General features: G+C 55.5%; 1 protein-coding gene across 5 annotated transcripts in view; it reads left to right on the forward strand.

The window, feature by feature from the left end:
* Nucleotides 1-21,537, forward strand: part of TSPAN9 (tetraspanin 9) — a 189,915-nt gene that overhangs the window by 91,253 nt on the left and 77,125 nt on the right. For 4 of the 5 annotated variants that reach the window (XM_047740919.1, XM_047740917.1, XM_047740918.1 and 1 more), the window contains one exon: nt 17,623-17,702. In XM_047740919.1, the coding sequence (XP_047596875.1) occupies nt 17,640-17,702 (63 nt within the window). In that variant the 5' untranslated portion in view covers nt 17,623-17,639. Of the gene's footprint in view, nt 1-16,775; nt 17,703-21,537 lie in introns of those variants that run through there. The other variant, XM_047740916.1, reaches the window with a different exon arrangement.

Genomic DNA, 21,537 nt, shown 5'->3' on the forward strand with positions numbered 1-21,537 from the left:
CCTGGAGCTTGCTGCCAGTGTGACAGCGGGAAGAAGTGGGGATGCACTGCTTGGGAAAGGGAAGGCTCAGGGGCACACGATGCTGCCTTCTTGCTTAGGAAAGGCTGGCACCTGGCTGAGGAATCAGGCCTCTGCTTTACTGCTCCAGAGGGAAGAACTAATTCTACGAGCCAGAATAATGATGATGATGATAATTAAAAGAAATATTATCTACTATTTATTAAGTGCCAGGCACTGAATCAGGCCCTGTGCACAGATCACCGACGCTGCACACTGTTGGGCATTTATTGTACTCATGACTCAGATCAGGAAACTGAGGCGCAGGGCATTTAAGTCATTTGTCAAGAGGCAGAGCTGGGCTTTGATACTGATGGGACTGAGTTCATGGCCCTGGTCTGCCCCATACCCCATCCACGTCTCGAAGGTGGGGAGCAGAGGCGGTTGGGTGGGGCTTTTAAGGCATGGGTTTATGGGAGTTAGAGCTGCGAGATGATGGGTAGTGTCCAAGCAGAGCTAGTTGGCTGCCTTTCAGGGTCTTCCCCAGGGGGCTTCAACCGAGGGACAGAGACTGGCTTACTCTTCTTGGGCTCCCTGGCTCCTAGGACAGCCCTGGAGGGAGGGAGGCAGTGTGCCCATTTTGCAGATGGGGAAGCTGCGCTCACAGGGGCTGAGAGGCTTGCCCAAAGTCACATGGTCCCTAAAAGATAGATCTGGGACTCAGACCTGGGTCTTGTGACCCCATCTCATGTATCCTTCCCACTGCCCCACTCTGCCGTCCAACGCTTTGCAGCAGTCAGACCTTCTGTGGTTTACATCAGTCTTTTGCCTGGATTCATGCTGCCTGCTTCTCCCTGCTCCTTTGCTGAATCTGACAGGTTGCCTGGGATGTCCCTTGGGTGCCAGAGCTCAAGACTGGCCTCAAACTGAGGCCTCAAAACTGAGCTCAAAGGCAGCCAATATCCAAGCCGATGGAGCGGTGGTACCACAGTTGGTGCGCACGCACATGTGTATGTGTGTGTCCTGGAAGGGCCGTGAGGGGGGCTTGAAATCGGGGTGGGGGCTGTTCGTGATGTGGGGTAGGCTGGGATTCCTGGCAAGTTGGGGCTGGTGGAGAAGGCTGACGGATCCCGAGGGAATAGTGGTCTCTCTTCATGCCCCTTATCAGCCCTCCCCTGGGGTTCTGCTATCCCTTTCTGGAAGGCAGGCAGGGAGGGAGCAGATTAGGGAAGTTAATTACTCACATAATTCACCCAGATCAGACAGGTTTTCTGCCTAGGAGATGCTCTGCTGATGGAATGAGGAAATGGCTGTATTTGCCAGTTCTGGTTACTGACCGAGGGTATCGGAGGCTAGGGAAGCTATCGGTACAGCCTACCAGGCTCCCTGGGGAGCTGATGCCTTGTTCTTGGCCTTATGTGAGTGAGCTCATCTCTCTCTCTCTCTCTCTCTCTCTCTCCCTCCCTACCTCCCTCTCTCTCTCTCACCCTGTGGTTCACTCTCCACAACCCTGTCCGCTCCCAGCCCCCTGCCTTTTTCTGGAAGCCCTGGATCCAGCCAGAGGAGTGGGCTGGGGCTAGATGGTCAGACTTGGCTCATTCACTCAACAAGTGCTTCCTGAGTCACAGGCACGTGACTGGATGCTAAGGGGACACAGCAGGAACTGACTCGCGCTCAGCTCTCTTGCAGCTGACGGTCCATTTGCAAAGATGAGCCCTGCCCATTAGGGCTGCCCAGGCTGAGTCAAGACCACCCACGTGACTGGGATGAGGAGGGTGGGAGGGCAGGTGTGTGTCAGGGTCACGAGGAGGGGGAGACCTGTAACTGGGCCATCAACCCGAGGAGCCTCCCTGCCAGGGGAGGGGATACTGACTGAAGCCTAGTAATCAGGGCAGGCTGGTAGAGAGCTGAACAGGGCCATGGAGCCCTCCATGAGGCTGGGACAGCCACTTGGGGCCCAGGTCCATGACAGAACAGGGCACGCAAGGTCAGGACAGATGATGGCGTGCCGTTTGGAGCCGTCTCCAGGGCTGATGGTGGGAATGCTGGGTATCCACTTTGTCAGCTCGGCCGGGGAGCGGGCATATCTGAAAGTGAACAGTCCAAGGCTGTATCTTTGATGACACACGAGGGAGGGAAAGAGAAGCTTCCCCCGAGTGACCTAATCCTACATTCTGTTCTGCCTCCTCCTGCCCCCTCCCTGCGCACGTCTGTGAATATGGGCTGGGGCTGACAGAGTGGTTTTGGCAGATAGGTCCCTGCTGGAGAGGGGAGCTTTTGGCCAGGACTGTCTTCCCAGCTGGTGTGACTTCAGATTCCTGACAGAAATGTCTCAGGGTGACTTTGGTGATTACGTACACATGTGTCTTCAGGAGATGAACCAAAGGGAGCAGTGGGGGTCTTGCGCCCAAACAGTGTCTGGGCCTGGAGGGTTTTGCTGGTCGGACTTGTGGTGCTGCTTGAGTCGGGAAAGGAAGGGCTGCCAGGGGCCCTCCGAGTTCAGCACGCTTTAAGAATCCCTTGGACGTTTTATTAACAGAGGTTATCATGGTCCTGCTTCCAGAAATCCTGACTCCATGAGGCCAGGGTGGGCTCAGGAATTTGCCTTTGGTCTCAGAATGCCCAGGGATTTGGAAGTAGGTGGCCTGGGAACCTTACTGAGAGAAATGTGTTTGGAAGGGAACTTGGCACTTGGAAAGGGCACGGGACCAGGGCTGTGATCCCAGTGTGGCCCCTCAGTGACGGGCCTAGTGCAGGTCTCGTCCCCTTGGATACGGTGATGTGTGTGGCCCTTCTGCCTCCCAGGACTTCAGTGAGGGCGAAATCCTGGCTTAGGTGAAATCCCTTTGTACAGTATATACTTTTCTGTAGATTTAAGTTGCTGTCATCGCTTTTACAATTACAATAAAAATGCTGCGAGGAGTCCGCCTGGGTTGACTGAAGCCAGGGAAGGGGAGGGGAGGAGAGGAGAGAAGTGAATTGGATGATCTCCGAAGACCCATAGCTTCTGGGGTCTTTTTCCAGCCAGAAAATTCAAGGAATTGCCCTCTCCCTCCCCCTAATCCAGGTCGCGAATCTATTTCTTTACCGTGTGGGTGGCTACTTCAGTCTTGAGATTGATGGGTAGCAAGAAGAGAGATCCCCGAGCTCCCTAATTACAGCAGCTTCTGGGTCCCCTTTCCCCTTTCTCTGGTGCTGATGTTGCTTAAACTGAGCAATTAGGGCTGTGTGGCAAGCTCCCGGCACAAGTGACCCAGCCTGCCCTGGGTGGTTTTGCTGATGTCCTGCGGCATGAGGCTGGGATGGGGTTAGCCTCTACTCAGAGCTTCTGTTCTGTGTATCACTTCTCAAGCCAGCTCCTGGCTGCTGGCTGTTCCATGGAAGGGGGTGGCTTAGAGTAGGGCCTCCATGTTGCACAACGTCAGGGGACATGCTGCCCAGAGAACACAGTGTCACTCTTCCCTTGGAGGTGGGTGGTGGCAGCCCTCTCAGGAAGGGTCGCAGCCTGGAGCATCCTTGTTTTGTTGCTAAACTCTTCTGCTTCCTTTCTCCTGTGGTCTTTATTACCAGTTTGGGTGCCTGATGAGGTCACTCGAAATGTATGTGTTTTGTGAAGAATGATAATGGCAACAGTGATCACGACAAGTTTGTCCCCTGACCACACTTGGTTTAGGAATACACATGGAAGCAATAGTTCAGTAAACAAGTGTTTGTTGAGTGTGGCTGTGTGTCCTGCAGTGTGTAGAGTCACTGAGGGGGACTGGAGTCGGGGAGAGGCGTGGAGAGAGGGACCCAGTGAATAAGCCATTCTCAGATGACAGGATGCCAGCTCCCTTCATTCGGTCTGCATTTTTGGTGTCTCCTTGCAATGTCTGGTCCTGGGAGATGGGTACCGTGCTAACTCCAGCTCTGCTGGAATTTCGAGGTTGTCCGGGTGGGGCAAGGAGTTGTTTTAATGTGGAAACACAGGGGGTCATGTTCAGAAATGGAATCTGGGTGTGCCTAACACAGCTCTTGACTCACTTTCCCTGTGGCTGGTGGGTTTGAGGGTGTGGACCGGGAGTCTCCCGTCCCTCCACGGAAGGTCTGGTGGTACGCAAGGTGGCCGACACTCCCTTTCCGAGCTCTCCAGGTCAGCACTCTTAGTGAGTTAGCTGCTTCTACCTTCAGCCCGGGCCTCCGGCCCGCTGTGGCTACATGCTATAGCTGGGCCCGCAGAGCTTAAAATAGCAGTATGAGCTGGCTGCTTTGCATGTGGGGAGCCCGCCTGAGGCGTGATGGGGCAGCTGCTTGGAGTTGGGGCTCCACTGGCTCCAGCCACTGGGGTGGGGAGTACTTTTGGGGAGTTTTTTATAGGCTCAGGGATGGGGGGACAGGGGGTGGTGGGTTGGGGGCTCAGGTGTGGGTGGTGCAGAGGGGAAGCAGGGAGCTTGTCTGTCCTAAGACCTTTTAAAGGAATGCCTCGAACCTGACCACAGAGCCTCTTACCATGGAGCTCAGAGGCCTTCGGCTTGGTGTCCTGTCTGGCCTTCACCCTGGCCCTTGGTACTGCCCAGGGTTAGCCATGTAGGGCCCCATTCTGGCCTAAATGAGGGGAGAAAATGAGGCTCAGAGGTGGGGTTGAGGGTGCTGCTCTGCCTGGTCATGGTGGCAGGATCAGCACGAGAACGCAGGCATCCTGAGCCCAGTCGGGCAGGCGCTGACCACTGGGCTCCCTCACTCCCTGGCTGCCTCCTCTTGGGAAACCAAGATGGCACCCAGAGGATCGGGCAGGGGCGTCCTCCAGGCATTCCTTGGTCCAGCAAGTGCTTACTGAGTACTCGCCCCAGGGGAAGCTAGCGAGGAATGAAACAGACCCAATCCCCGCCCTCACGGAGCTTCACAGGGAGAAAGATCATAAGCAATCAGTTAACCGAAAAGTAGAGGCATACCCTGTTCAGTTGTGTCGTGCTCTGGTGCACTTTGCAGATACTGCATTTCTCACAAATTGAACGTCACGGTAGTACAGGAGCTAATTTCAGTTGTCTTTCTCTGGTGATTAGGCCACCTGTGGGACACCCCAAAAGACCAGACAGAGGGCTGCTCCATCCCTTCCCTGTGACATGTCTGGCCAGCATTCCAACTCCCACACCATAACCGTGGGACTTTTCCTACCAAGGGGGAGGACAGGACAGGGCTGGGTTTCTTCTCCTGGCCGTGGAGTTTTTTCTGGAGGGAAGGGAGCTGGGCTGTGGTTTGCTGGAGCCCATGGGCACTGGCTCTCAAGAGCCTATTAGTAAATGATAGGAAAATTTGCCAGCTGTTAAGGCATGGGTAGCCTGAAACTGGCCATGATAGGAGGATCGACACTGTGGAAATTGGCAAGGACTACAGATCATGGCTTTTCCCACCATCTGTGGTCCTTGCCAGGAGAGCTGGTTGTTACACATTTCTCAGCCCACCCCCAGCTTGTCGTCTCCCCTCTACCCGGACTGTGGCTTTGGAGGACGGGCCTCTGTTTGCTCTCATTGGGTAAAGCACATACATGTGTTCCTGCTGTGTGAAGTCAGAAAGAACGAGGGACATGCTGGCTGAGGGTGTGATGCGAGCGGGTGTTGGCCATGCTGGTGTGTTACCCAGGGTTACAACCCCAGGGTTGATGGGGCTCGTCCCCCGCTGCCACGCTGTGGGGCTTCTCTGTCACTCCTGGCTGGACCATCCCGATGCATGAGTGCTCTCTCATCTCATTCTGTCCCTTCCCTTGACCTCCTTCTGTGTACAGAGCACACCATGTGCAGGCCTCCGTAGGGGTCAGCTTTGTGCGGCAAAGTAGGTCCACTCGCTGTAAGGGAAGATCTGTAGGTTAGAAGTCAGGAGACATGGGTTCAGTCCCAACTCTGCCACTAACTCCTGTGCCTCTCACGTGCGCTTTTAAACATGAAAACCCCTTGAACTAGCTGGGTCACAGGTCTCTGCTCACTGTGTTCGGGCATCTGGGACCCCTCTCCTCTGCCCTCCTTCAGCGAGGATGGGGGCTCAGCATGCATCCCATCTTTTCTAAGAAGCCTTCCCACATAGGCCAGGGCTCCCTGGGCAAGTCCTCTGAGCACTCAGTCTGTAATCCCCACTCTGGCATGTGTGTGTGCGCTTCTGTTGCCCGCCACCCTTTCTCTTATGCTCTTTCCCCATATGGACCATTAGGTACTAAAGGTTAATGCTCCCCAGTAACACCCACAGTGGCGGGCCCAGGATGGGCATGTCAGGGGAGCTCAGGCAGTCATCAGTGATTAGTAACCAGTATAGCGTCCTTTGTGGAGTTCATATGAAGCTGGGATGGTTCCAAAGTGTGTGTGTATGGATGGCAGGTTCTGTCCATTGGATAAAGCGGTTTCCCAGGCAATGCCTCATCTGGTCCTCACAATTGTATCCAGCCCCCTGTTCACAGACGAGAAAAGGGAAATGTGCTTATTCACTCATTTAGACAATATGTACTGTGCTCAGAGAGCTATAAGCCTCTCACCCAGGTCACACCAGTAGTCAGTGCCAGAGTGAGGCCCTGGGCCCCAGCTCTTCATCCTGCCTGGCTCCCTACAGCACGAGGGTTTGTCCTGGGCTCTCCCTTTGGGAGGCAGACAAGGCTGCAGAGTCGAGTGGAGCGTGCATTCATGGAAGGATCGGGGATAAGCCAGGTTGGATGCTGGTCAGACCCAGGCTTCGGGGGTGGAGGGAGAGAGGGGCCGTGCCAGTGCTCAGTGCCTATCCCCGCTGTGTCCGGCCGACCGGCCGAGGCTGCAGGCTGGCATTTCCTCTGGCAGTGGTGTGGGGGAGGGGAAGAGCAGGTGTGCCCTGGCATCTGGCCCGACTGGGATATGAAAGCGCCCCTTGGGGCCAGAGCTTGGGGGATGAGTGACACGCAGCCACCCAGACACACTGGGCCTCGTGGAGCACAGCGCATTCTCTGAGCTCCAGGCTGGACATCCGAGCCCTCCCCTGCTTCAGGAGGTGGCCCAGTCTGGTGGGTAACCCCATAAAGGGCCTCCAGGAGGGAGGACAGATGCTAGTGATTTAGCAAGGGGAGCCTCTACCAGAAAGGCTGAGGGCAGTGTCAGGTGTGTCCAATGCATGGGTTGAGGTGAGTACGTATGGCGGAGGCAGGGGTGAGGCTTGGGGGCCATGTGGATGGTGTTGAGGGATTTGGTTAATTTGTCTTCACATTTCTGGAGTGTTCTCCACATACCAGGCTAGTTCTGTAAGAGGAACACAGGAGTGTTCATCCCCTCATTGTTGTCTTGTTGGAAGACTTCGATGCAAACAGCCATGGTACAAGACAGAGTGAGATTAGTGCCCCAAAGAGAGGTTAAGAACAGAAAGAGGGCCTCTTAGTTTGGGGGATCTGTAGGATCAGAGTTTCATTCATGGAGGATGTGACATTTGAGATGAGTCCTGACCCGCCTACTACAGACAGAGATGGGTGGGGGAGCTGTCCTGGGTGGAGCCGTCCTGGTCTCCACCAGAGTGTGGAGACATGTCCAGAGAACTGTGAGGAGCTCCTACTGTTGGGGGAATAGGGCACAGGTCAGAACTCATGGGAAAAAAGGCCCGCAAAGTACAGTGTAGAAGGTCTTAAATGGCAAGCTCGAGTGTGTGTGTTAAAGCCCCAGGGTGTAGGCAGCAGATTTGGAGCTGGTGTGAGGGGGCGGTATGGCAGCCCGGAGCCCTGTCTCTGGTCTGCGATGGTGGCAGCCTGTGGCAGGGGCCATTAGGAGGAGGACGGGAGGCAGTAAGGGCACTGTGGCAGGTGGGAGGTGGAGTGGGGCTGGCAGTCTCCAGGAGGGGAGGTCGTGACGGGGAACGTGTGTGTGTGCCAACTGCATGCTGGGCATGTGTTGGTCAAGTCTGAGTCAGGGGCCATGGCTGGGTACGCGTCACGGAAGATTGGGTTACAGCAGCTCTGCTGGGACAACCTGGCAGACTTTGGAAGCACATGCAGGACTGCAAAGAGTATGGTTCATGACCATTCTCGTCTCCGCTACTTTGGAGACAAGAAAGGTCTGGGGTGGCTGCTTCTCTGAGGGCCCTCAGTGGGAGGTACCCTGATGGACTCGGCTGCACAGATGTGGGGCCATGGGCAGAGGCAACAGAGATGCCCTGGGGTTTTGGCCGGCGCTGCTGCCTCAGTTTACCGAAGTGGCTGATGGGAGTTTGGGGACCATCAGCGGCTTCATGTACCGTGAGACTCGTGAGTCTTTCGACAGCCAGCTTCTGCCCAGTGGGGTTGCCCAAATATGCCTTCCCTCACCCATTCAGCACACAGCGTTCCCTCCTCAGCTCAGGTGGAACTCGTGCAAGCTCCCTTCCTGTGAGGGGTCAGAGCCGGCGGAATCGGGGTGTGTATCCCCCATCTTCTTTAGAGCATCCCGAGTGCTCCGCACATGCTGCTCTTCCTGACAATGGTCCTAGGCCCAGCGGAGGGATGGAGGGAAGAGAGGAGGCAGCAGGTGGCCGTTCCTCAATCGGTGGATGGGTCCCAGCTGCAGGGGCCGGCTTCGCAGGCGGGCAGGACACTGGGTCAGAGAGAGCTGGCCCAGCCGGCAAGTCAGTGCCCTCCATGGGGTGGTTCAGGAATATTGGATTTGCTGGGTCAGTGAATTTCCACTGGTGCATGGCAATAAACCTCGGGCTTCATCACACTTCCCTGTGCCTGGCGGTCTGGCCTTATCTCATGCTCCCGGAAGCCACCTGCCCTCTTTGATAAGTCCTTATAACAAATCCTTTCTTTCTCTCCGTCTCCCTGGAGTGAATGGCTCAGTGTGTGCACGTGTGAGGGTCCGGGTACATCTGTCCAGCACAATGCCTTGCACACCAGGTCCTTTTAGGGGATCTCACAGGGATGCTGATGGGGCTTAAAAGAAAGATGGTGCTGGTTGGGGACTTTGTTGGGAAAAAGGGCCTGAGAACCTAGGGTGGACAGCACCCCCGTGGGCCACCAGCCTGCGATTCCAGGGCTCGGTCTCTGCTGTTCCCTCCCACTCTGTACACCTGCTCAAAGAAAAGACTGTTGTCCTTTGGGACTGGCCATTCTTGCTCTTTGCATAAAGACTTCCCTGCTCTAAGCCAAGGTCCATTTTTCTACAGTGTGGCTCTCCCTCGCTCAAGAGCCCTGCTGAGACCCTTGCTGCTTCCCTCACGTGCTGGGAGGTGTTTAAGAGCTCCTGTGTGGGAGCCACTGTGCCAAGGGCTGGAACGCAGAGGTGACAGGCACAGCTGGTGCTCTCAAGGAGCACATAGACTCGGGCTCGGGGAGGTCAGTGAACAGGCAGTGCCGTGCTCTGATGGACTCTGGAGCTCCAAGGATGGGCCTCAGACTTCAGGAGGAGGCCACATGGGTGCCATGCGGGCAGTGAAAGTTAGCCACTCAGAGCGTGTGGGGAAAGGGAGTTCCAGATAGAGGACACAGTGACTTTGATGTGTGTTCATCTTGGTGGGCATGTAGGTGGAGGAGGGTGCAGGGGTTGGAGGTGACAAGAGGAGTGGGGGGTGGGGAAGCCCCTAAGCATCCAGGGTCATCTCTGCTCCAGCCCCACCTCCCTCCCATGTGGACTTTCTGCAAAGCTTTGTTTTTGCTGGACATGTGGACATGCCCTTCCTGGATGTCTGGGGCACTCTCTCCCTCTGGCTTTCTCTAGCCGTTTCCCCTTCCAGCAAACTCTTCCTCTTACCTCTGCCTGTCTGGTCCTGCCCATCTTTCCATTTCACAGGTGGAAATAGCAGGGCTGGAAGTTGGAAAAAGCCTTGAAGCACCAACTAGTCCAATCTCCTTGTTTTGTAGTTGAGGAGCTAGAGATCACATAGGTAGCTGGTATCCTGAGGTATTGTTGCTTAGGTGGCCTGAGGTGACCATACAACCAGAAGGTCCTTATTTGTGATCCCGGCTTGCCGTGTGCACACCCTGCGATGAGCTCCCATTCATTTGTTATCAAGTGTTAATTGAGTCCCGCTGCTGGTCAGGCGTTGTACTGGGTCCGCAGTAGTGAGAACAGACCCAGTCCCTGCTGTCCTCAGTTTGCGGTCAAGTAGGAGAATCAGGTCGCAAACTGTCACTCAAGGAAATGGGCTTTCAAACTGGGACGAGGGCTAGGCAGGAAGAGGCGAGTGATGCCGAGACTGTACCATTGATGGGCAGGGGAGCTGCAGTGTAGCCTGCAGGGGCAGCCAGCAAACTGGAATAAACTTCCTTGAAAATCTTTGCAAGAGCTCAGGGATGAGTATCAGTAGGTTGGGCAGTGAGTTGAGAAAGGGTGTTCCAGGCAGAGGGACGAGCATGGGCAAAGACTCTGAGGAGAGGCGAGTTCAGAGGGTTCACTGACAGGCGCATAATGAGCACGAGGAGAATCCTGGCCAACAGAGCTAGACAGGTAGGCTGGGGCCGGGGGTGCCAGACCTTTAGGCTGGATCAGGAATTTGGACTGCAGTAGTAAAGTAGACTCACACACACACACACACACACACACACACACACACCCCTAATCTCAGGAAAACAAGGGAGCACAGTGAGGGAGAAGACAGTGTCAGCTGCCCTGTGAAGAGGACCTTGGGGCCAGGGTGGGGCCGGGGGCTCTGTCCCAGGCTGCAGCAAGAGCCCAGGTGAGACACGGGGTAGGATGGGGTCAGGGCAGTGCCCGTGGAGACAGAAGTAGAAGGTGGCTCATTGGATAGGACTTGTGTTTGATCAGAGGGGGAGCAAGTGGCACTGGGGAATCACGCGTGAATCTTGGGTTTCGGGCATAAACAGCGGGGTGAGTGTTTGGCTGTTGATCTAGAAGGGGAGGCTAGGGCAAGGTCAGTTGGTCCAGGGCACGTGGAATTGGAGCTGCCTGGGAGGCAGCCAGTGGGGCTGCTGGATGGGAGCTGGGTACATGCACTTGGGGCTCAGAAGCTGGGACAGGCCCAGGTGAACATTTAGGGGACATCAGCAGGTGAATGGCCCTGGAACGGATGGGATGGCCAAGTGCAGGTGTGTTGGGCAGAGGAGAAGGGGGCCCAGAACTGAGGGGGAGGTGCTTACCCCTAGAATTGGAGCCACTGACTATTGTGCATTGATTATGTGTTGTATCTTTGTTCCACTGCATTGTACTTCAGTGGGGACTGGGACCGTATTTACTCTAATAATTATGCCAGTAATCATAAGAGTGCCTCAATTCCTTTGAACATTTCTGTTTTGGACATTGTGCTGTGTATGTTGTGGTTTTCACCTTTAATCTCTGTCTTCCTGCCTGGGGGAGTGTGCATTATCATCTCCATTTTGTGGTTGGGGAAACTGAGATACGGGGGGAAGTGGTTGTTCTAGGTCACCCGGCAGTTCTGGAGTCACCTGCTCCAGAAGGGGTTTGGACTCAGATCCATTTAGTCCCAGAGCCCCGAGGGTTTCCACGCCATGACTTTGCTAGAGCCCAGCCCTCCATGGCGGGGTGGGATGGCAGGTTTGGACAGGGGGCATTGATGCCATCTGAGCACACACCATGGCTTCTCACAGAACCGGGCCCCGCTGGCCCACAGCCACTCGGGCATGTGGTATGTGCTGAGTGGTGCTGGTGTTCCTGATGGCCCAAAAACACCTTCCACCTGGTTCCTCACGATCTGGAGGCCTGATGTGTAGCACTCCTGACCGGGTCATGAGCAGTACAGTTGGTCGACAGCCGTGACCCTGTCTCCTCAGAGCGAACTGCCCGCAGGGTCAGCAGCACATGCTCTGACCAGGGTGCTCACCTCACCTCTTATGTGTGGTGTGTGGACACACAGCTAAGGGACCCTTCACAGTCATGGTTTCTCAGTGGCCAGGAGTGGTCCCTGACAGGGATCCTCACAGTCAGCACTTGGGCTCTGAGACGTGACCACAGCTCTGGGGAGCTCACATGGACTAGAGTTCAGCAGGGACTCAGCTGGAGGGGGACCTGCATGGTCCTTAGAGCTCCTCTAAAAGGCGTGGCCCCCCGGGGATGGAAGGGGTCCATGCGCAGCTTGGCCTCTGTCTGGTTCCTGTTGGTTTTTCCTGTTTTCGCCCTCTTGCCTTTCCCTAGTCTTCTTCTAAAATGGCCCCTGATCCAAAGCTTCTTTATCTATCTGTCCCTTTCCTCACCGTCCCGCCCTGCTCTGTGTGTTGGGGATATGGCTGTAAACAAAATAGTTGACCTTGTGGCCTTTCCAGTCTGTTATCTGTAGTGGGGAAACTTAAATTTCCTGAGTTCCCTCGTCAGATTCTGATGGCCTCAGATACCCTGCTTTCCAGGAACAATTCCATAGATTTCTGGCTTGGGTCCCATCCTCTGGTTAATCAACTTGGGGCTTTCAGGCTCTCCTTAGAACTCAGGACTTAGGTATGGTGGTCTTCCCTTCCCCTCTACCTGCTGACACATCCTGAGTACCTATCCCATGGTGGTTCCTGTGATAGGCCCCCGGGTGGTGGGAGGTTGGGGTGGTGCAGGGACGAGGTGATTTAGACACAGTCCCTCCCTCCTTCAGGAAGCCCAGTGGCCAGAGCAGAGGCATGTGGGCAAGCTATAATTGCAGACTGAACAAACAGCTGGGGACTCAGGAGGGAGGATGAGCAAACCTCTCCCCAGAGAATGAAGTACTGGGTCACCCTTGGTATGCTGTCCTGAGCCATTCTAATGGTGGACCCTTCCTCTGCAGCCAAACCCTCTTTGCTTGGGTGTTTTCCTTACGAGTCTCAGAAATTAAACACATAAAAAAAAAAAAAAAAAGAACTACCCCTAGTTCTTTTTTTACTCTGATCTTTTCACTGGCATTGTTACTGTCCTCCCTGAATCCTGGCCAAGTATGGGAACGCATGACCTTGTAGCTGTTTAATTTCCCTGGCATAGAGCCTTGCTCTGGCCTCTGGACCCTCCTTGCCTCCTGAGCCTTCATGCACACATTGTGGGATATGGGCCCCCTGCTTAGGGACATTCTTCTCTTTTGACACCATTGGTAAATTGTTTGTTTAGCAATTAAAGCATTTTCTGTATTGCTGAAAAAGATCCCAATTTTGGAGTTTAAAAACTGGGATGGGCTAAGACTCCCTTCTCCTACAGCGGTGGTCCATCTCACATGTTCCTTAGGATAGCAAGTGCCACCTCGTGTCTAACCTAAATTCTCCGCAAGGCTGCCCCGTTTGAAGCTTAGAGGTACAGGATACCCTATGAGCCATGCATGCTGCCGATCACAGAAATATTCAGTGCAGGTCAGGAAGGGGATCTGTGTGGGCCCATGAGCTCTGATTGCGTGTGGGTGAGAGACCAAAGCTGAGAGTTCTGGCTCACGCTGCAGGCCTGAGAAACTCAGGAAGAGGCAGAGAGAGCTTGGCATTTACTCTGAGCCCACATGTCCCCGGTTGCCAGTCAGCAGAGACGTTGCATGTTGATTTCCCCTATTCACTTCTCTTTCTCCCCTCTGGGAATTCTGGATTTGCTTCACTTTTTTTTTTTTTTTTTTGGTTGTTGTTAAAAAAAAAAAAAAAAAGGCAAGGCAGCTCGGCCCTGTTCACATGCTCAGAGATCCTCAAGGGCAGGCTGTGTCTTCCAGCTCCCCTGAGCATGGCGAGTGGCTGAGGCTCAGGGGTGGGCAGGAGACATGCGGACTCAGGCCGCCTTTGCTCTCTGGTCATTACTTCTGCACCCACAATCTCAGAAACTGGGGCAACCGCAGCGGCTGATCTTCTCACCTCTCCATGCTGCAGGCCCAACTTCCTAGGGCACCGGTGTTGTCATGTGCTTCTACTGCTTGGGGAGCTCCAGGATGAAGTCCAGACTTTTCCTGTGTCATGCAAGGCCATGCCCAGTAGCTCACTTTGACTCCCAGCACCTTCTCCTGCTCCAGGCAGGCCTGGCTCCTCACTGCCCCTCAGTGTACCAAACCCACGCCTTCCGGGGTGCCCTTACACCCCTCTCTCCCTGGCCACACCCACTCCAGGGGGGATAAGGGACAGCTCTTTGCTGGTCCTGTCATGGAACTGGCTGTATCATTCTTCTTTGGGCTTCTCTATGTACAGTCTTGGAGTGGGGGCAGAAGGCTTTTTTTTTTTTTTTTTTTTTAGGTCCTTTTTTATGAAGTCCTTTTCTCTGTGACCTCTCATCAGGACACGAAATTTCAGATTCTCTGTTGTGCTTTTAGATTCTGCCTTTTAGACTGGAAGATTCCCAAGGTTGGGAACTAGGTTTTGAGTCCAGGAGAGTGAAGAAATGGACTTTGAAATCATACAGTTTACTTACCTGTGAAATGGGAATAATAACATCACTATTCTATAGGGTTGGCAGGAGGACTCAGTTGCTGTGTGTGAAGCTGGGTGCCTGGGATGTAATGAGGCCTTGCAATTCTCTGTTGTTCTTATCATCCTGATGATGACTAAGCTGGGTGCCCTGATGGGACATCACTGAACTTTGTTAATGGACTGAAGACCAGTCCTTCAATGCCCTCCCAACACGGGTGGCCAGGAGTGACCAGAACTCTTATACTGAGCAGCCTCCTCTTCTTACCTCCTCTTTCATCCTGGCCCATCAGGGCCTCCACTGCTGAGGAAATAATTACTGGCCTGAATCCACTTATAATCAGGAATGAAGGAGGAACGATCTAGGGACAAGGCAGACGCTATTCTTACTGAACAAGGTGTGAGTTGATGAAAAAAAAAGAAGAGAGAAAGAGAGAGGAAGACATTAGGAGGGGGCCAGCCTGGGAGGGCCCGTGCTGACACCGAGTCTGTCTGAGGCTAGTGACACCAGGCCCTTGAATTTGCTCAGTGATTACAGGGCTCAGATTGGTCTCGCATTTGCCAGCTCACTTTATTCTGCCGACACCTCTCGGGGGGTAGGCTCTATTAATCCCCATTTTAAAGAGGAAGAAATAGTAGCTCAGAAAGGCAAACCACCTTGTCCTTGATCATACGGCTCAACATTGAGCTCAGAGTGAAAAACAGGTCTCCTGACTCACAGTCCAGCTGGTAAACGATCTCTCCTGCATCAAAGAAGTAATGTTATGAGAACGAAGTGGCAGCCGGGAGCCCCTGGGAGCCGGTCGAGGCTGAAGAGGACAAAAGGCGTCAGCCATTCCAGTCAGGTGGCAGTGGGGTCAGTCGGGAGCCAGCCAGACACCTGCCTCTCATCTGTGGATAGCATCCAGAGGGCTGCTGTGCCCAACCAGGAGACCAAGGTGCCATGGCCATGACACTCCCTAGGTTTCACTGTTGGGCTGCCCTCTAAGTGGGGAAGGGGCTTAGAATAGTAACACCATTGCAGGTCCCTTTAAAGAAGCTGAGGGCCAGCCCCTGCTGCCTCTGAGCCAGAGAGGGTGCAGACTCCATAGAGGGCCACCCCAGCTGACCTGTGATGAGGGTCTTCAATTCGTGGGAATAAGTGTCCCTCTCTGCCTCCACCATAGCCAGTTATGTCCCTGCTCACCACCTTGGACTAGATTGTGTGTGTCTGAAGGGCAGGGAGCAGCACACCTTGTATCTGTCTCCTCAAGGGCCTGGCCCCACTCTCAGCACGTAGCAGGTGTGGAATACATGTCTGATGGGATCCAGGTTGGACATATCACACTCCTGCTCCCCAGGGAAGGCAGGAATTCTTCTATCCAGCCATCGTTGTCTAGCGCCTGCTAGAGGCCAAGCCCGGTGTTGAGTGCTGGGGTACTGAACTTCATAAATAGGAAGCCCCTCTCAGGGGCTCTCAGCACTCTCTTCCTGCTGGCAGAAAGGAGACGTGGGCTCCTCACCGCACTCCCCCCCGCCCAAGTCTTTTAGTTTTCTTTGTTTGCCAACTATGGTCGCTCCTGATCAGCTGTGCAGACTTACGCACAAGCCCAGGGGACACAGGTGCAGTGTTTTACGGCAGGGTAAAGGGCTCCTCCTGGGTGTTCCCTAGCCCCTAGCAAGAGCATTCTTCGTGCTGTTTCCCTTGACCAGCCCCTTTTGTGCAGTCCTCACGGAAGAGGACCCAACCTGGGTCCAAGAGCACTCCAACGTCACCCTTGGCACAGGCAGGATTCAGAGGGGCAAGGCAGGACACTACTTCTGCCACCTACTCTTCTTAGCTCAGCTGGGGTCCCAGCGAGCACCGCATCCCACCCGGGAACGCGGGGGCGGTGGGGGTTGGGGGGGCTCGCGCAGCTGCAGGAGTCTCGCGGAGCCGCGTGTGTGCTGGAGCGTGCGCGCGCGCGCGGAGGGGGCGGGGAGGCGCCGCGCGCCCCGCGGAGGCCCCAAGCGCCTTTCCCACACCTTGCGCCTTCCCTGCGGTCTCTTTTCCCTGCGTGCGGTAGCCAGATCCACGTGTGCAAAAGCGTGTGTGCGTGTGTGTCTGTGAGTGTGCGTGCGTGTGTAGCGGAGGGACCGTGTGCCTCGGGTCGGACTGGCCCCGTGTGCACAGGGGGCGGCGGCCAGCTCGACAGTGGCCGCGCTTCTTTCCTCCTCCTGTCCTCCCCAGCCCTCTCCTCTGGTTTCCTTGGGTCGTTGGTATCTCCAGCCATTCCCTTTCTCTCGCCGCCCCCTTTTCTCCCGTGGAAGAGACCAGCGCCTTCTGATGAAGGTTCTGGTTCACCCCCAGCTCCAGGGCCCTTGACATTTAGCGAGGGCTCCCGGCGCACCGGTATAGGCACACAGCAGAACGCTAATCCTATTAAAGATAATGTGTCATTGGGGAGGGGGAGGCTGCCCGCCCCCTGGCAGGCTCAGTGCTCATTGGTGGAATGCAAAGCAGGGGGGCGGGGCCGAGGGCCCGGGGAGAGGGCTCCAGGCGATTTCAGAGTCGGGAGTCGGGGCTGGGATTTCGCAGGGAAAGCCCAGCTGTGGCAGCTGCGGCGGATCCCTCAGCACTGCCCGCCGCGCGCCCGGGCAGCCCAGGGCCGGCGAGCAGCTAGCTCCGCAAAGTCGCCGAGCGAAAGGAGGCGGAGCGCCCGCAAAGTGGCCGGGCTCAACGCCGGGGCTGGGCAGGGAGAGGTGTGCCCGGGGACCTGGATCCTGGCGCCCTTGTGCCTCGCGTGGAGCGGCCGGTGCACCGGGAGGCGAGCTGACGCGCTGGAAAGAGAAATCAAATTGCAGCCTCCCCAAAGACGTTAAGTTACGCAGGCCAGCCAGTTCCCGGAGAGCGTTCGAGAGCGCGCGTAGAGCCGCGCCGCGCCGCACCGCAGAGCCCTCCCGGGCCAGTCGGCTGGGAGCGGGGCGCCGTCCGAGAGGCAGCGGCTCCTGAGCACGGGGTCTGGCCGGGAGTGCGCCCGGGTGCAGAGAGGGGGCGTTCAGGGTTCCGCCAGCCCACCCGCAGCCCGTGCCCGACTTGGGCGCCCCCTCCGTCCCACTCCGGGAGCGATGCCCCCCGCCTCTCGCGCCCCCCGGGAACGACGCGAGCATGGAGAAGTCGAGTAGCGAGGATTCTTCGATTCACCGGAGTCCATCTTTGGACAGCAAGGACTCGGACTTTGCCAAGCCGTCCACCTCGGGCCGCCCGTTTGGCCGCGGCTTCACGGCCGGCGCTTTCTACGGCACCGCGGGCTCCCGGGGACAGAGCCGCGCCGAGGCTGGCGTCAAGACTGACAAGTACAATGCACCCAAAGGCAGCAAGTACGTGGTGTTTTACCTGGACCTGTCCTTTGTTTTTCTCCTAGAATTTAAGAAGTGCAACATGGCCAGGGGCTGCCTCTGCTGCTTGAAGTACATGATGTTCCTCTTCAATCTGATATTCTGGGTAAGTCCTTGCGTTTAGCTAGCTCTCCTTTGCCACCTCTCCTCTTCGGGGTTTACCGTAGCGTGCTCCCCTCTTCCTCCGTGGTGCTGCATTGCCCTGCTTTCTGCACAACGGTAAGTGTGTGTGTTTTTAAAAAATCGTCCTCCCCCCCCACTCTTTCATTCATCTTTCTCTCTCCTTGGTGGCTGAATGGAGGCTCCGAATTGCCTGTCTTCCAGGAGAGACTTACTCTACTCCTCCGTGGCTGGCAAAGTTTGCCACCACCTCCTTCCCCTGGCGCAAGTGCCCCCACCGGGTAACCTGCAGAAATCGGTGTGGGGCCAGAATTTTTAACAGCTGTGACCTTGAGTGGAAGACGCACAAATGTGGATGATTTTCAAGTTTCTTCTTGTATTCTTCTGGAATATACAAGAAGACAGTATGCCCGGTTTTGGGGGCATGAGGTGGGGGCTGGGAGGGATGGCAGAGATCACTTCCTCTCCCTCCTTCAATGAGTCTTTGGAAGAGGAGAGGAGCCCCTGTCCCAAGCCGGGAGATGTGTTTGTTAGTCTGCAGATCTGCCCCTGAGTTAGGGCATGTGTGGAAAAGGAGAGTGAGGGAGGGTTGCTGCCATCGGGCGGTAGGCAGCTGCTTTTGAGGGATTGCAGTGGACTGGGCAGGGAGTGGGCTGGCCATGTGCTCCCACCATGGAACACCAGCCAGCCCTCCCAGGCTCCCAGAGCCCCAAAGACTGGAAGGGACAAAGGGAGTGCCCTGTCCTCGGTGAAGGATGATTTTCTAGAGAAGGGGTCGGTGAGTGGGGCAACTTGGAATGGCTCTCGGTTCTCTGTGCTTCTGAAGGCCATGGGCACACACGTGTGCATGTGTGCAAAAAGGAATACAAGTTTGGCAGATTTTAAAACTTCTTAAATTCCTATCTCATGGCTCCTTCGTCACGACTGCTGCCTCCGGTTTTCTTTGCCAGAGCCCCAGCGCAGTCCGCACAGATGTTTGGCTCTGCCCCACGGCCCGTCAGCCGCCCATGGTCCAGAAGAAGCGCTGGGGGCAGGAGAAAGTCATTCACAGTGAAGCTGGTTAGAAGCAGTTGTGCTTTGATGTTGAACACTTGTGTGAAGTGACCAGCTTTAACTGACAAAACTTTTTTGGGTGTGTGCGGGGGGCGGTGACTGTTCCCACAGAAGGGGATAGCTCAGGGCTGGGTGGGAAGAAGAAGGAATCTAGTCTTGGTTCTGTGTTAGCTTCTCTTGTGACCTTGGGCAAATCGCTTTATCCCTTAAGAACTGGGTTTCCTTTCCAGTCTCAAGGTAGGGGAGTGGAGGCTGTTGTGATGATGGCCTCCCTCATGTCTGATCTCATTAGTTATGGGATGTCCTTCATCCTTTCCTTCTCTCTGGGGAGGGAGCCTCCTTTCCAGCTTGGGGCGCAGGCCGCTACTTCTCTTCTGGGGAGCCCAGTTGGAGATTGTTTGAGTTGAATTTCCCTGGGTGCCTACATGGTCTGGGGCCCTGTGGGCACTGCTGTTAGGTTGTTAACCTGTCCTGTGCTGAGGGTTTTGTGGAAACTGGGGCAGAACCATTGGAATGTCAAGAATGATTTCATGGCCTCCTTGGGCCAGGTGCTCCTGGTCAGTGTCAGCCAAGTGGTGGTGGGTATTTGATGTCTATGATTTACACGAATGCTGCCTTACTCTCATCGCGGAGTTTCCCTCTCTGCCCTTCTTCGTAGTCTCAACCCACCTTTCTGCCTTGCCCCCACCTCTGCATATCTTACCACTCACTAGGAAGCCCTTGATAGAGAAGCGCTCGCAGGGCCTTGGCCAACACCTCCCACTCAGCAGCCCTCCTCCCCACCCCCACCCCGCCACCTGCTGGCCAGAGTAGGTATAGCTGCTTGTGGCTCCTTCCTTTTCCAGCTCAGTTCCTACTTAGTTTCCATCCCCCCACCCCCATACATGGCCCAGGGGTCGGTGCCCTGCACGTTGGAGGCACTCATTATAAGTTTGTGAGTGAATGAATGGATGGCCAGAGTGGTAAATCCACATCTCATTGTGTGGTAGGGATTCCCGAGTCCCGCTCCATAGGGAAGAGAAGTTAGTTCTCAAACTTGCCCGTGTCGAAGGCTCTCCTAGCAACTTAGCTGTGGGGCGACAAGCAACTCTTTTCATCTTCCCTTAAGAGCTTGGCAGAAGTTAATGAGCTGATTGATGGAGTGGCTTTCTTTTTTTGGTTATGGCGAGAGACCTTGCTGTCTCTTCCTAATTAGGAGCTACCTACCGCCACTCTTTAACCAGGCGAGGAGTCTCTCTCTCTCCAAATCTTTGACTTTTCTGATCACTTAGTATTTTCAGAATTCCCGTGACATGCTACGAGCTGGGAGACATTGGATCTCAAAGACCCAGTTCTTTAATGCTAGTCACTCGTGAGATGATGAAGTAGGAAAGGTGGAAATTTAGCAGAAGAGCAATGGAGGCTTGCACATGTAAGAGGGCCTGCTGTTGTGTCCCTGGGAGGTGGAAGGATGTAGCGGGGAGTTAGCCAGGATTCCGGCACAGGGCAGGTCACTGCGCTTTACTTGAACGAAGACGTCCTGCAGGCAGGTGCTGGGCCTGATATGAGGGAGCAGAGGGAAGAGCCAAAGCAAAAGGGTGAAGGTGTCTAGGCCAAGGGCAGGTGGGGTGGGTGATGAGGCAGGACCGCTGGGCCACTTCTTTTGCTTTCCAGTGCACACACGAAGACTGGAGGGGAGTGAGAGGGTCGGGGTGAGGAGGGATGCAGGGCTGGTCAGAGCCCAAGCCCTCTGGGACCCAGAGCAATTGTTAGGACTTAAGTAGCCGTCACTTTTTCTAGTCTCATGGCTCAGATCCCCCAAGGAGGCTTTTCTGAGGCATTAGAGTTGAACCTGAGGCCCACAATCAATAGAGATCTTCCTATAGATCCTGGAGCCTACCTGGTATTTCTCCAAAGCCACCACTGCTGCCACACCCCCCTGCCTCCTCGGAGCCCTCTGGGAGGATTCCCAGGGCCCAGGAGAGGTGCAGCTGTCACCCTGCACCCACTCACGGGCGGGAGAATCCTGGGTCCTGGCCACTGGGTGGAGCTTCTAGGGTTCTGCGTTACTGAGGGCCCGGGTGACATCACCAGGGGCCGGTGGGAGGCGGGGCTATGCGGCCAGCTCTTCTCCTCCTTACCAAGAAAAAGACAGGTGACTTACCAGCTGCTGGGCACCTGCCTGTTGGGGGCAGCCCCCTGAGGGGCCTGTATACCAGAAGTCAAACCCACACCCCAGGGTGTTCCCCCAGCAGTGGAAAACCCCGGGGCGGTTCCCTCCATCAGCTCCATCCCTGAGTCCTCCCAGGGCCGTCTGGGGGATTTCTCTAGAGAGAGGTGGAGTGAATCGGAGCCTCTCCAGGAGGGCAAAGGAGACTCAGAGCTTTAAACCCTGGGCAGGGCAGAGAGAGAGCGCAGGGGTGGGCTTTGGGTGCTGGGGGCCTGTGTCCACCTTCTCCACACAGCAGATTGTGATCCCAGCCCAGCTCCTCCCAACCCAAATCCAGCTCTTATCTGACATGGAGGGGCCAGGGGCGGGCCGGGGTTGCTGGCATAATTGCCACTCGGGATAATGGTCACTTTTCATGGTTGCCAGCAGAGCTGTCCCATCACTTCAAATCAGGGCTGGCAGAACAGTGACATTCCGGCTCCATTGGAAAGTCTATTCCTTGTGGATTGCTCTCTTAATAAAGGCCAATTAACCAAGGAGGCAGTGTTCAGTGTGTCTGCTGGAACGGGGGAAAGGTTGGGGCAGGGCTGCCGCGCCTAGGGTGCTGGGTGGATGCCCT

This window comes from Lutra lutra, chromosome 8, assembly GCF_902655055.1.
Source record: "Lutra lutra chromosome 8, mLutLut1.2, whole genome shotgun sequence".
Lineage (NCBI taxonomy): Eukaryota > Metazoa > Chordata > Mammalia > Carnivora > Mustelidae > Lutra > Lutra lutra.